At 41.4% G+C, this 16,111-nt stretch overlaps 1 protein-coding gene across 1 annotated transcript in view; it reads right to left on the reverse strand.

Moving 5' to 3' along the window:
* Window positions 1-5,504: 5,504 nt before the first annotated feature.
* The window catches only part of MC2R (melanocortin 2 receptor), a 21,702-nt gene continuing 11,095 nt past the window's right edge, over window positions 5,505-16,111 (reverse strand). Inside the window, exon 2 of the mRNA XM_003801003.1 lies at window positions 5,505-6,526. Within this exon, the coding sequence (XP_003801051.1) occupies window positions 5,505-6,398 (894 nt within the window). The 5' untranslated portion in view covers window positions 6,399-6,526. The remainder of the gene's footprint in view (window positions 6,527-16,111) is intronic.

The following is a 16,111-nucleotide window of genomic DNA, read 5'->3' on the forward strand; positions in this document are numbered from 1 at the left end:
AAAGAAGGCTTAAAATTTAACAACAATAACAATGTTTAAGATGAAGACTAGAAACAAAAACCTCATAAAAAATGAATGAAGATAAATACATTCAGAAAAGAAATCAGACAATTGCTGCAATGAAGTATTAATCAATAATAATAATAGTAATGCAAAGGACAATGAGCATTTTTTTCATGTGTTGCTTATTCTCTGTCTTGCTGGAAAAAGGTTCTGTTCATTTCTCTTTCTTAGCAATTAATTGGGTTGTTTGCTATTTTTTTGACATAAATTCAATTCATTCTTTTTTTCTCTTAATAACTTTTTTATTAAATCATAACTGTGTAAATTAATGCATTTATGGGGTATAATCTGCTGATTTTATATACTATTTGGAATGGTTACATCAAATTGTTTAACATAGCCTTCACCTCACTTAACTTAATTATTGTGTTAAGACATTTATACTCTACTCTTAATAGATTTGATATATACCCTTGCAATATGAACCATAGGTGAGGTCCCCCCGATTACTCTCCCTCCACCTAGCCTCCCTCCTCCCCTCACCCTCTTCTCTCCTTCATCTTGGGCTATAGTTGTGTTTTCTCTTTCGTATGAAAGTGTGGGTGATTATATATTGGTTTCACAATAGTAGTGAGTACATGGGATACTTTTTCTTTCATTCTTGAGATACTTCACAAAGAAGAATATGTTCCAGCTCCATCCATGTAAGCATAAAAGAGGTAAAGTCTCCATCTTTTTTTATGGCTGCATAATATTCCATGGTATATATACCACAGTTTATTAATCCATTCATGGGTTGATGGGCACTTGGGCTTCTTCCATGACTTGGCAATTATGAATTGGGCTGCAATATACATTCTGGTGCAAATATCTCTGTTGTAAAATGAATTTTGGTCTTCTGGATATATACCAGAAGACGAATTGCAGGATCAAATGGCAGATCTACTTTTAGTTCCCTAAGTAGTCTCCAAATTTCTTTCCAAAAGGAACATATTAGCTTGCAGTCCCCCCAGCAGTGCAGAAGTGTTCCCTTTTCTCCACATCCATGCCAACATCTGTAGCTTTGGGATTTTTTTATGTGGGCTACTCTTACTGGAGTTAGATGATATCTCAAAGTGGTTTTGATTTGCATTTCTCTGATGATTAAAGATGATGGGCATTTTTTCATGTGTCTTAGGCCATGAGCCTGTCTTCTTCAGAGAAGTTTCTGTTCAGGTCTCTTGCCCACAATGAAATGGTATCACTTGTGTTTTTCCTATTAATTAGTTTGAGTTCCCTGTGGATTCAGGCTATCCAACCTTTGTTAGAAACATAACCTGCAAATATCTTCTCCCATTCTGAGGGCTGTCTGCTTGCTTTACTTATTGTATGCTTGACTGTGCAGAAGGTTTTTAGTTTGATCAGATCCCAGTAGTGTATTTTTGGTGTTGCTTCAATTGCCCAGGGGGTCTTCCTCATAAAATATTCTCCCAGGCCAATTTCTTCAAGTGTTTCTCCTGCACTCTCTCCAAGTATCTTCGTAGTTCCATGTCTTAAGTTTAAATCTTTTATCCTGTGAGAACCAATTTTTGTTAATGATGAAAGGTGTGGGTCCAGTTTCAATCATTTACAAGTCGCCAGCCAATTCATCCTGCACCATTTGTTAAATAGGGAATCTTTCCCCTATTTATGTTTTTTATAGGCTTATCAAAGATCAAATGAATATAGTGGCTGGGTTTATCTCTTGGTTCTCTATTCTGTTCCATACAGCTACCTCTCTATTTTTGTGCCAGTACCATGCTGTTTTGATCACTATAGATTTATAGTATAGCCTGAAGTCTGGTAACATGATACCCCTGATTTGTTCTTATTTCTGTCTTGGCTATTTGAAGTTTTTTTTGATTCCATATAAAATGAAATATTATTTTTGGCTTGAAACAGCATACACTTCTTATCTCACAATTTCATGAGCCATAATCCTGGACATGGCTACCTCTTCTGCTCAGGTCTCACAGGGTTAAAATCAAGGTGAAGCCTGGACTGTGTTCTCACCTAGGCTTAGTGTCTGCATGACTGAGAGGTTCAGGTTCTTAACAGAAAGTAGAGACCACCTGCCTCAGTCTCTGCAGGTCCCTGTACAGTTTCTTGCCAGATTTGGGGGTTGGTTGTCCTAACGCAGCCACATACGTACCCTTTCTTCTCCCCCTGCTTCCCTTCTCCTCCTAAGACAAAGATATGAAGGATATGGCTAGCCAACCCTCCTGGGCCAGTTGTAGAATTCGCCCTCCCCCGTATGGCTCCATGTAAAAGGGGTCTCTAGCTGCCCCTGGGCACAGATGCCATCTTTGCACTGCCCAGGTGAGTCACCCTCCCTTCTCAATAAACCTGGCCTGAACATCTCTTCTGTGGCCTCGTCTCTAGGCACCATTTGTCTATACCTTTCATTGGGCCTCCAGCATGTCTGCTTATTTCATCAAACCAGCAAACAGTCTGTCTAGCAGGTTTTCTAGCAAGGCAAGTTTGTAGGTAATGTACTATAATCATGAGAGTGACAGCCCATCACATTTTCTGCAGCCCATAGTTAGAAGCAAGTCATGGTCCCGCCCACAACCCAGGGGCAGGCGTTACACAGATGTGAACACCAGGAGGCTAGAATCACAAAGGCACCTTCCCCTGTCTGCTAGTAGAAGCTGTAAATACCTTTGAACCTCAGGTTATTCATCTAAAAACAAGAGGATGGAAGTAGAACTACCCTTAGGGTCCTTGTGGGGATTAATGCAGGCAAAGCCCTTAGAATCAGACCTGGCTTGTAGCACCTGTTCTACAAGGTTCTACCTTCATAATAGCTACCATTATGGTTGCTATTGTCACTAATATTATTACTATTAGATATCTTGCCACAGCTCAGCAAACATCTGCTCTGAAAATTTTCAGAATTCATTTATTGACTTGTCCATGCCTCTCAGCGGGTCTTGATTGGATGCCCCGGGGTGCTCCTTGACTGTCTCAGCCCTTTCTTGTCTCTGCTCAAGGAACGTGTGACTGCACGGGCAGCAAGTGTTCGCCGGACCTCTCTTGTCTGTGGATGACTAGATGGGAAATGGGCAGGAAGATGAAATGTCCTTTCCTTTTATTTGAGAGGGCTCAGAATCGGGGGGACTCTCACACTAAGAGGACATTATAGAGCTGAGAGCCAGTCATCCTTTATCTTATATCTTCAGCTGTCTGGGCTGATGCTGGAACATCTGCAAATTGAATACAAATGTATGGTATCCACACAGTAGGTTAAAAATTTAATAATTTGATAAGAGAATTGTAATCGGGGGAAAAGAGAATTTGATAAAATAACCTATTGATCTTCCTGGCACAAATATTTTCAATTTGATACTGTTTTCATTTTGAAAGACATGTACATATGAAGTTAGGGGTAGAAAACCATTATTTTCCCAGCATCTGTGGACACTAGAAGTCCTACTCTGATTTGAATATAGCTGAGGACCTAGAATTGAAAATGTGTCTGAATTTGTACTCAGGATTTAGAGGAAATTAAAAAATTGTTTATTTTTTTCTTAATGCACTATTAGACTAGCCTTCTTAACTTATTTTTTTTGTGAGAGGTGAAAGAATTTCTAGATTATTTTCCTTTGATAATAGTCAGATGTGATAGCAGAGTGATTGAGAGTGATGAGGAGATGGCAAAGCTGTCAATAAAGGCAGAATTCTTTAGGCAGAGGGTTTGGGACCCTTTATGGTGGAGGTTAATGGTGCCTCTACCTCACTATCACACAGCAGCACAATTACACAGAAAGGTTACATTTTATTGGGAATACTCAGTTTAAGGGAAAATGTCCTACATGTTACTTTTCAATGAGAAATGATACTTTTAAAATTATTTATAGGGTTTTGCTTTAGAGTTCTTGGAAAATAAACTTATATATGGTATTTTAACAAACAAAACATATATATTTTATGTATTGATAAATCCAGGTTAATGTTAGAATAAATAGTGGGGAAGGGGCCAAACAGGGAGGGATTTCTCCAGAAGAGGACAAGAAAATGTACTGGGTTTCACCTCAGTCTATGACACAGGCCATGGACACATGCCCGTGATGTCCTCCCTTAACACAAAGCTTTCTCCTCTGCTCCTGAGAAGTTCTTGTCTTTCCTTGTTCTAATATCACACCCATCACCAATGATCATGCCTGTGTGTGGCTGTCTTCTCCTCTCAGTAGCATGTGGGAACTCTCTGAAGGGCAAAGTGTTGGCTCTTCCAGAGGACAATGTCCCTCCAGGTGTGGATCCCACACCTGGTCAGGCTTTGTGTGCCTGAAGCCTGTGCTGCCCTCCTCTGTCCCTGCATCACTCACCTCTTCATGTCACTCTCCAGATGAGCAGGAACTTGCTTATTCTTTAATCTTTAGCTATTAAAAACAGATGAACTTACAAATTATGTTTCTTTTGTTCCTACTGGAGGTGCCACTATCTGCCATCTTTTCTGTGGCTGATGGTAGGATGAAATCTTTCAGTGACTGGATTTGCCTTCTGGTCTCATCTGAGGAAGCAGGTAGAACTTTCATCATGCTTTGGTGGGGGTCTATATTGCTAGCACCATTGCTTGAAGTGTTGTTTTGGTTTTGGTTTTCCTCGTAGTCCAAGTATGTGGAGCACACACACATACATGCACACGTGTTATGCACATGAACACACACACATTCTCATTCTACTCATTCCACAAAATACATACTAGAGTTGTTTTTCCTTTATTTCTACATCTGGTCAAACATACACAGTTTGGTTATACCTTTTTCAGAGTCACAGTTTTCTTCTAGCCTTTGTGTGCTTTCACATATGAACAAAATGGATTAATTTTTTATTTCCTTCTTTAAAATTCATGCTCTTAAAGAAGGAAGAGATTTAACAGGGAAGGATTTTAAGGCAAAAGGGATGCTGACAGAGCAAAGAAGACTAACTGAGAAGGTTGGTTTATTGGAAACTCAACCCTGGTTTATCTAACATCTGTAGTTCATAATCTTCCTGCTTCCAAAAAGCTTGCAGTTGGCTTATCCCACATCAGGCAGGCCAGGGAGCAGGAGGGAGGGTGGGAGGCTGTGTGGCTGCAGAAGACAGGCAAGTTCAGACCTTCCAGCATCTGTGATGGGTCACTTGCCCAGGCGCTTTAACTTCTAGAAATTGGTTGCAGTGGCCTTCAGCCTGGAAAGGCTACCCCAGAGTAGCCTTGCTAGATAACTATAGAAGAACAGATTTTGCCTTAGCCAAGAGCCTTTGTGTTTATACTTTGTATTTTATCCTTTTTTTTTTAGTACATCAGCTTATCTATCTGGTGATAAAGTTATAAAAGTTGTTCCTACAACATGACTGTTCCCATAAAACCAAGCACTATAAACACTAGCTTGTGGGAAGGAAAGGACAGTCACAAATGTTAGTATTTGTTGGAATGTTCCATTATTCACTCCTTTGACAATATTATCAATATGGATTCTAAAAATCAGGGATCAATGATTCTACTGGTACCTATTGCAGAAGAACATCTTCTTGAATGCGTCCCTGAGCTCTGGGCTCCGGAAGGCATATATAAAGGGGTCAATGACTGCATTACACATGATCAACATGCCATTCACCTGGAAGAGAGACATGTAGCAAGCACAGTAGGGGTTTTTTGGGCAGAATGTCATTAAGAGGATGTGAAGGACAAAGGGGGCCCAACAGAAGATGAAGACCCCAAGCAGGATGGTCAGCGTGATGGCCCCTTTCATGTTGGCTCTTGGGAGGGTGGGAATCTTCCTGGCATGGGATCGGGCAAGCAGGAACATATGCATGTAGAGGCACAGGGTAAAGACCAGCATCAGAGGGAACAGCGATGTGAAGGTGATCACTGTGGGGACGTGATGGGAGAAGATCACCATGGTGATGCCGCTTCCCGTGCAGAAGGTCCAGATGACCGTCAGGATGATGACGCTGCGGCGCATGGTCACGATGCTATGGTACTGCAGAGCATGGAAGATGGTGATATAGCGGTCAGCAGCAATCACAGACAAACTGAAGATGGAGCCAAGCAGAGAGAGGATGAACAAGCAGTCAATGATGTCATCAGCTGTGGTTACAAATTTGCCACGAGGCTTGAGATAACCCAAGTTTCTGAACATGATCAGGATATTTTCCAAGATCTTATACAGGCTGCCCAACATATCAGAAATGGCTAAACTGCAAATGAAAAAGTACATGGGTGACTGCAAATTCTTATTCTTGAACACAGCCAGAAGGACAATCAGATTTTCTAAAACACCAACAATGGATATTGTGAAAAATATCTCTTCAGGCAAAACTACAGGAGGACAGTCTGAATTATTTCTTGCTGTGTTGTTGATGTTTTCGTATGGATTGATAATGTGCTTCATTTCTCTGGTTTGTGGTTAAGACAGGAACGTTACTTGGAGTTGACTTCACAGAAAATGTGACTGATTGTTCAGGATCTTTCCTTTTTTGCCACACTTGCTGAAGATCTAAGCTAAAATCACTCAGTTACCTGAAAGAGAATATATAGAAATGTCAATTGTTAAATAGGCAACAAAATAAACAATGAGACAGATTAGCTTTATAAAATCTCTAATCCTTCCATAAGGTACAGTAGTGTAATACCCTAGAACCTACACAGCTGACCACCTCCTTAACTTGACCTAATGTTCATAGACTGGACATATGCCCCATGTACGCATCAGTACAGTAGGCTTAGTTCCTATGTTGACCACCTCTGTGTTGACCAGTTTTTTACAGTCCCTTGGGTGGTCACCTATAATTCAACTAAATTTAACTATAACAATTTAATAGGTCCTCTTCTGAACCACCTTATGAGAAACACTTTAGTAGAATTTTGAGCCTAAAGATGGTAATAAAGATTATTCTCTCCCCTTTCACTTTCTCTCCCATCCTTCTTATGAATGCACTTGACTTTATGATAGATTAGGATGAACACAAGTGTGTCTTTGAATAAAGAAATAAGTAAAAGAAATGAAAAGCATGTGTAAAGACAGGAAAGGATTTGGAGGCCAGGGATGGTGAGGTGTTCGCATCCTCTCTGTTTCATTGCTTATCTTCCTGGGTCACTGCCTGACCCGATAGCTTGTGGGATAGTGGCAAAGGTGTTGCTGCATGAATCCCATAGATGAATGTACAATATATGGTACCACATCTGCCTCAAGAGGAGTGGGATTTCTGGAGACTTCTAATTATTTTTCAAGGTGCCTCTAGGTTGGGGTTGAATTGAAGTGGCAGAAGCATCCACTTGACCCAATTAAATTGTGGTTTAGCCACTCCGAGAATCTGCTCCTGGCGAGACTATATGGACTTTTTATGGAATCCATTTCCACATGGTGGTATTGGTGGCTGGACACAGGCAGTTGTCTGAAAAAGATGGGATTTTTTGCTTTTGCCATTGTGGTGGTTTAAAATACATGACCAAGATTCCTCCTAGTCTACCCCTCTGGAGGTGGAGTGTGAAAGAAGCCAGCATCAGGTTGTGAGGAGAACGCATGGTTGAGGAGTACAAATCTGTGAGCATAGCCTTTGATTCCAAGTTCCCAGGGAACTCAGCATTGTCTTATGCTACGGTTTTTCTAGGGGTGGAGCTAATTTCCTTATAAGGGCTGGGAGTCAGAGGTGAAGTATAAGGGGGGAAGTTCATGAGTTGGGTATGTAGGTGATCAGGGTATGCATCATGTGTTGACAGAGGGTAGCTGCTGATAGGGTTCTACCTCAGGTGGAAAGTTTGTCCCTGTTTGAGAAATCTCTGCAAGTTTTTAAACAGAAAGTCCTGTAGCCCAGGAACTCCTCAGACTTGGGCAAAATGGCATGATTAATAGCCTTTATTCTACACGGTCAGGCCCTGGGAGGTCTGTGTGCAGGTAGCAACCACTCCTGTGTCCACACAAACTGGAGAACCTCTGAGGGGAGGGTGGGCCTGTGATGGCCAGTTTCAATCCTGAACTTCACTGAGCTTTGGGGTGCCCAGATGTTTGGTTAAAACTTGTTCTGAGTGAGTTTGTGAGGATGTTTAGGATACATAGCATTTGAATTGGTGGGTGGGGTAGAGCAGGTCACCTTCCCCATATGGGTGGGTCAGTTCTGGGCCTAAAGAACAAGAAGGCCAGACCTCCCTCAAGAAGGCAAGGGAAGCTCCTCCTGCCTGCCTGAGACAAAACACTGATTTATCTCCTGCCTTGAGATGAGAACTGAAACATCAGGTCTGCCAGCTTCCAGTCTGGGACTCCCCCATCAACTCTCCTGGGTTGCCAGCTTTATGTATTGTCTGACAGACACTAGGACATTAAATGTGACCAGAGCAGTAGTAATTTTCAATTTCAAATGCATTGTATTGTAAACTTGATAGAGAAAAAATGAGAGATATTGAAAGAGATTCTGACACTTCCCCGAAAGAGGTAGTTGTGAAGCTCAGTTTCAGTCCCTATGCTGTGCTCATCTGTGGATGCCAATTTGATTAAATCCACAGGAGAGTCCCAGATTTGGATGGAAGTGTAATGTATCCAAGGGATTCCCCTTTACAAGTCACCAGTCAACCACTGCTGCTATGAATTCAAGGACTGCTGCCAACCTGGACTTTGTGTGGGAGTGGCCCCATCTACAGTGGAAGGCGCAGTGACTGATCTGTGACATTTACAGAAGCTTCTCATGCACTAGGTGCTGGCATGAGCGCTCAGATGTATTAACTCATTTGACCCCACAGCTTCGAGAGGCGGGTGCTGCAGTCATTCCTGCCTGACACTGAGGAGCCATCCTGGAGAGGTCACTGTCCAGCACTATTCTGGACAGAGGTAGAGCAGGGTTTGTCTTGTGACCACCATACCAGACTCTTCTCACAGAGCAGCAAGGGGACTACAGCAGCATATGTGAGAGATGGGACATGTGCCCCCACCCCCAGCCTAAACTGCAATAAAAGATGATGCCTTGTCTCCCCCCTGAGGAGGATTTGTGAGTTATACATACTGCTGTGGGGCTGTCGGTCCCACTCAGGTGTTGCTGGTGGGATACACTAAGTGATAGCCAGAAGAAACAAAACTTACTTTGTTTAACTTCACTGGGACTCTCTGTTAACTGGGGTCAGCGATCCAAACATGTCACAAGTGTCTTTGGCTTAAACAGCCTGGGTAAGGTCTGCATCTGTCACAGGTCTGACTCTCATTAACTCAGAGCCTGGGGCCTCTTCTGCTGCTTTCTAGTGTCTTGATTTCTTCACTGTACACAGCGCAGTTCTGGAGCCCTCTCATCTCCTTCCAGGGCTTGCAGTTTGCCGGGCTGTTATCAACCCTTCATATTCACACTGCTTCCTTCCATCAGTGGCCCACTGAAACCCGCCTCTGGCAGAACACATGCCAAGACCCCACCACCTGCTAGCCTGCTGGTCTCTGCCACTGTGATCTTTTCTGGGACAAAGTGTTGATCAACACAACCAGCACTTACGGTCACATTCTATTAATATGTTTGAGGTAAAGAAAATACCTTTGATTTGGAAACACAGTGGTCACAAGTATGTTTTCTTTCAATTAGAACCACAGAGTACTATAGATGCTCAAACACTGACATGAAATGGTGCCAGTTTAATACTTTCAATATAAAAGACAAAGCTAAATTGTTCATCATAGCAGGATAATCTAATGGGTGTTTTATAATTTTTTAATTAAATCATTACATTAATGCAATCATGGGGTACAATGTGCTGGTTTTACACACAATCTGAAATGCTTTCATCAAACTGGTCAACATAGCCTTCACGGCATCTTCTTGGTTATTGCGTTAAGACATTTATATTTTACATCTAGTAAATTTCGCATGTATCCTTGTAAGATGCACTGTAGGTGTGGTCCCACCAATTACTCTCCCTCTACCCATCCTCCCCTCTCCCCTCCCCTCTCTTTCCCCTTTCCCCTTTTTCTTGAGTTATAATTGTGTTATAGCTTTCATAGTAAAACTGAGTACACTGGATACTTTCTCTTCCATTCTTGAGATCCTTTGCTAAGAAGAATATGTTCCAGCTCCATCCATGTAAACATGTAGGAGGTAAAGTCTCTATCTTTCTTTAAGGGTGCATAATACTCTATGGTGTACATATACCACAATTTATTAATCCATTCATGGGTTGATGAGCACTTGGGCTTCTTTTATGACTTAGCAATTATGAGTTGGGCTGCAGTAAACATTCTGTTACATAAATCTTTGTTATAATGTGATTTTTGGTCTTCTGGATATATACCTAGTAGAGGAATTGTAGGATTGAATGGCAGGCCTATTTTTAGATCTCTAAGTGTTCTCCAAACATCTTTCCAAAAGGAATGTATTAGTTTGCATTCCTACCAGCAGTGTAGAAGTGTTCCCTTTCGCCACATCCATGCCAGCATCTTTGGTTTTGGGATTTTGTGATATGGGCTAATCTTACTGGAGTTAGATGATATCTCAAAGTAGTTTTGATTTGCATTTCTCTGATGACTAATGATGATGAGTCTTTTATAATTTTTCACCTCTAGAATTAATCCCTTGCCTGAAGACCCAATGCCTCCATCTGGAGCTTGTAGTAACCCAGCTCTTAGAGGGTGCTCAATAAGTAGTGTTGTCCCCAGAGACAGAGACAGGAGGGTGAGGGATAAAGGAGAAAAGAGGGATATCTTCATGGCTTTAAAACAAATTTGTGCCCAGAAACAAACTTTTTAAATTCATTTGCCCTGGCAGAGTAGGTCTTGGGTGTGAAACAGAGAGTTGGGGGCCATTATAATCATACATGGACTATGGAGAAAAGCAAAACCAACTTTTGTTTTGTGGCTGGGTCTAGAGGAATCGGAGTTTCAGGTCAGCGGAGTTAATGGTTTGATGGGGCAAAAGAGTGTGCCCCCAAATACTCAAATGTGGCCCCAAAGATGGCTCAACTTGCTTGATGCTATTTGCAAAAGGCAAGGGAGCATGGGAACCCTAAAATGAGGTTTTTATGTTCATTATTGCCTCTGACCAAAAAATTTAGAAATATAACTTTTATATTTTTACAAGGCACTAAGAGTAAGCAGGGAGCTTTATGATTGTTAAGTTCTTGCTGTGTGCAGGCAACATTATGCTGCACGCTGCACATGGTGTATCTCACTTTAATCCTCTGTTCAGTGACATGGGGAAGTTGCCTCTCCTCAGTTAGCAGCTGAGGAATTGAGAAAGAGAGACCAAGAGACTGGTCTAATTTCCATGGGCTTTAGATTGCATGGTTGAGATTTCAATTAAGATCTGTTTGGCTCCAAATATAAGTATCTGTTAGAGAAAATCAGTTAATCTTAAAGCTTCTATGAATATTTATCTGAGAAGAAACTTTTATTGGCTTTAGTAAGAAAGGAAAAAAAACTTTAAAAATATTAAAACTTGTGCCTTAGATTTAGGTCTTTTATCCAACTTGAATCAATTTTTGTGAGTGGAGAAAGGTGCAGGTCCAATTTCAGTCTTTTATAGGTGGATATCCAGTTCTCCCAGCACCATTTATTGAATAGGGATTCTTTCCCCCAGTATATGGTCTTGTTTGGTTTATCAAAGAATGGGTGGCTGTATGATGTTGGTTTCATCTCCTAGTTTTCTATTTGGTTCCAGATGTCTATGTCTCTATTTTTGTGCCAATATCATTCTGTTTTGATCGCGATGGCCTTGTAGTACAGCCTAAAGTCTGGTAGGCTGATGCCCCCAGCTTTGTTTTTATTACTAAGAATTGCCTTGGCTATATGGGATTTATTCTGGTTCCAGATACAATGAAGAATTATTTTTTTTCAAGTCTTGAAAGTATGATGTTGGTATTTGAATAGGGATGGCATTGAACCTGTAGATTGCTTTGGGAAGTATAGACATTTTGACAATGTTGATTCTTCCCAGCCATGAGATTGCATGTTCTTCCATTTGTCAATATCTTTGGTTATTTTTTTCTTAGGGTTTAGTAGTTTTCTTTATAAAGGTCCTTCACCTCTTTTATTAGGTATATTTCTAGGTATTTCATTTTCTTTGAAGCTACTGAGAAGGGAATTGTGTCCTTGATTAGCTTTTCATCTTGGCTGTTATTCGCATATACAAAGACTACCAATTTGTGGACATTGATTTTATATCCTGATGCACAAGACAATAAAAATCTTCAAAGAAAGTGTGGGGAAAACACCTGAAGCTATTGGCCTGGGGAAGACTTTATGAGGAAGACTTCCAAGGCAATTGCAACAACAACAAAAATAAGCAAATGGGACTTAAAAGCTGAATAGCTTCTGTACAGCTAAGGAAACAACAACCAAACCAAACAGACAACTTATACAATGAGAAAGGCTATTTACATATTTTGAATCAGACCAAAGTTTGATAACTAGGCTCTATAGAGAACTCAAATTAATCTGCATGAAAAAAGCCAATAATCCCATGTATCAATGGGCAAGAGACATGAATAGAACCTTCTCTAAAGAAGACAGATGAATGGCTGATGAACATATAAAAAAATGCTCATTGTCCCGAATTATTCAAGAAATGTAAATCAAAACCACTCTGAGATATTAGCTAACCCCGGTGAGAATGTCCCATATCACAAAATCTCAAAATTGCAGATGCTGGTGTGGATGTGGAGAGAAGGGAACACTTTTACACTGCTGGTGGGACTGCAAACTAATACAACCTTTTTGGAAGGAAGTATGGAGGACCCTCAAAGAACTCAAACTAGACCTCCCATTTGATCTTGCAATCTCATTACTGGGCATCTACCCAGAAGAAAAAAAATTTCCTTTTACCATAAGGACACTTGCACTAGACTGTTTATCACAGCTTAATTTACAATTGCCAAAATGTGGAAACAATCTGAATGCCCAACAACCCAGGAATGAACTAACAAACTGTGGTATATGTACACTATGGAGTACTATTCAGACATTAAAAAGAATAGAGATTTTACAGCCTTTGTATTAACCTGGATGGAAGTGGAACATATTATTCGTATTAAAGCATCATAGGAATGGAGAAGCAAGAATCCTATGTACTCAATTCTGATATGAGGACAATTAATGACCTAGTATACAGTGGGGAGTGGGGGAAGGGGAGAGCAGAGAGAGAGAAGGAGGGGGCTGGAAGGTCATGGTGTGTGGTACACCTTTTGGAAGTGAGACACAATTATAAGAGGGTCTTTATCTAACAAATACAATCAATGTAACCTGGTTCTTTGTACCCTCAATGAATCCCCAACAACAACAACAAAAATGTCTTAAGCCTCCATATCTGTTCAAATTAGGTTGGTTTCTGAAACTCTCTATTAAGAAGATTATTAGAAAAATTCAAACATGAAACAATTCTCATCATCTTTTTTTTTTTGGTAGAGACAGAGTCTCACTTTATTGCCCTCGGTAGAGTGCTGTGGCATCGCATAGTTCACAGCAAACTCCAACTCCTGGGCTTAGGCAATTCTCTTGCCTCAGCCTCCCAAGTAGCTGGGACTACAGGTGCCCGCCACAACACCTGGCTATTTTTTTTGTTGCAGTTTGGCTGGGGCCGGGTACGAACCTGCCACCCTCGGTATACGGGGCTGGCGCCCTACCCACTGAGCCACAGGCACTGCCCAATGCTCATCATCTTTAATCATCAGAGAAATGCAAATCAAAACCACTTTGAGATATCATCTAACTCCCATAAGAGTGGCACACATAACAAAATCCCAAAACTACAGATGTTGGCATGGAGGCGGAGAAAGGGAACACTTCTGCACTGCTGGAGTGAGTGCAAGCTAAATATATCCCTTTTGGAAAGAAGTATGGAGAATACTCAGGGATCTAAAAGTAGACCTGCTATTTGATCCTGCAATTCCTCTACTACGTGTATATCCAAAAGACCAAAAATCACTTTATAACAAAGATATTTGCACCAGATTGTTCATTGAAGCTCAATTCATAATAGCCAAGTCATGGAAGAAGCCAAAGTGTCCCTTGACCCATGAATAGATTAATAAATTGTGGTATATGTATACCATGGAAAAAAAGATGGAGACTTTACCTCTTTTATGTTTACATGAATGGAGCTAGAACATATCTTACTTAGTAAAGTATCTCAAGAATGGAGGAAAAAATATCCCATGTACTCAGTACTATTATGAAACCAATTTACAATTATTCACACTTTCATATGAAGAATAGATCACAAATATGGCCCAAGATGAAGGAGGGAGAAGGGGGTTGAGAGGGTAAGGGAGAGGTCAGATTTAGGGAGCGTGAATGATGGAATCACACATATGGTGCACAATGCAAGAGTACATGTCGGATCTATTAGTATAGAGTATAAATATCTTAACACAATAATTAAGTAAACAAGATGAGGTATATATTAACCAGTATGATGTAAGTGTTCCTAATTCTATATGAAATTGGCACATTGTATCCCATAAATGCATTAAGGTATACATCATCTATGTGTTTATGATTTAACAAAAAAATAATTCAGAGAGCAGAAAGGGCCTGCAGTCCTCATCTGTAGTTTAAAAGGACATGAAGCCAGGAGAAGCATGGAGCTGCAAGGCTGTAGGTATCCTGTGGGCCTAGGCTATATTTCTAGGGCTCCCCTTGCTTGCCCTGATGCTGTAGGGGTTTGCTGTGTTGCTCTACAGGAGAATAGCCAGGAAGGAGGTTTACCTTTTATTGAGCAGATGCGTGACGGGTTGTATGGGAGACCAGACTAGACCTAGTTCCTGGTCCCCAGGTGGCTTGTGGAGTGGTCATGGCTAAGCTGGATGTATGGGGTGAAGTTCTGGGATCAGCTCTGAGTGTTATCGGGGCTCTTCTCAGTAGCCCTCTCTTGTGCCTTCTTTCTCTGTTCCTGCTATATGCATCCAGCATTTTCTTCTTCATGCATTGAATTTCTTAGAGTATGTCTACATGGACATGTATGAATAGTGCAGTATCTTTCTACCTCCAGCCCTGGGGCAGGGGGAAGTTTCTTTCCTCAAGAATTTCTTTATGCAGATAGAAGCCCATGTAAGCATGTATATCTCCCACAGTCACCTGTTGTGGTCTCTGAGAGGCAGGTGCCAAGATGGAGGGGAGAACTGTTTGTCAAGGATGAAAGCCATTCTTCAAAAAGGGGAGAGCCTTTCAGATTTTCATCAGAGGTTAGTGGCTTTAAGTGAAACTTAAAAATTAGAGGATGAGGAATAGAGGGGCTTGGAAGATGTGGGGTCACCAATGAGCTTCATAGGCCTGGCCACCTCCTCCCCTGGGGGTCTCCCACTTTTCACCTAGCACCCCTGCTGTGGCGCTGTGGGGCTGTAGGCCAGGTCTGAGTGTTGGTCAGAGTGCAGGGACCTGTTAGCCCAGCTCGCTTAGCTTTTGCATTGTCACCTCCCCACGGTAGGATGTGGAACCCTGCCAGTTCATATCTTCACTCCTGTGTGCTCAACTTGAATAGGGTCGAGCCCTTTGAAGGCTCTTGTGAAAATGATGGAACAAATGAGCAATTTGAACAGACTCTGGGGCTGTTGCGAGGCCCCTCAGGAGAGATCTCAGCCTCATTCATGTGGAATGAGACATTTTCCCTCCTACAGTTCTCTGAGAACCCTGCTTCTTAGACATGAATATCAGAGATTGCTGTGAAGTGATTTGTGAGGGCATCTGCCTGCTTTCTCATTCAGTTTGATTCTGTGTGATAACCTGAGCTACTAGTTTTGAATAGCTGATGAAAAGCCCAGAATTGAGTGTGAGCTTTTTAGTTCACCGTGGCATGCAGGTGGTACACAGCCTAATTTGGAAGAACACTGGCACTGAGATGGAAAGTCAGAGAATGAGTGCCTACCTCTGTGCCTTTTGGTTTCTTAGAATCCACTGATGTACAAAGAACTTCTGGTTTGAAGCGATTTGCTCACTTTATTTTACAGACTTACTAATACACGTGGAGCAGCAGAGCTGATCTGCTAGGGCAGAAGGGTATGCTGCTGAGAATTTTCTCACTAAAGGATTCCTTTTTTTGCTTGTCCTTCTCATCAAATTAAAAAAATCTTTTTTTTTTTTTTTTGAGACAGAGCCTCAAGCTATCCCCCTGGGTAGAGTGCCATGGCATCACAGCTCACAGCAACCTC

This window comes from Otolemur garnettii, unplaced genomic scaffold (assembly GCF_000181295.1).
Source record: "Otolemur garnettii isolate 467f Iridium unplaced genomic scaffold, OtoGar3 scaffold00193, whole genome shotgun sequence".
NCBI lineage: Eukaryota > Metazoa > Chordata > Mammalia > Primates > Galagidae > Otolemur > Otolemur garnettii.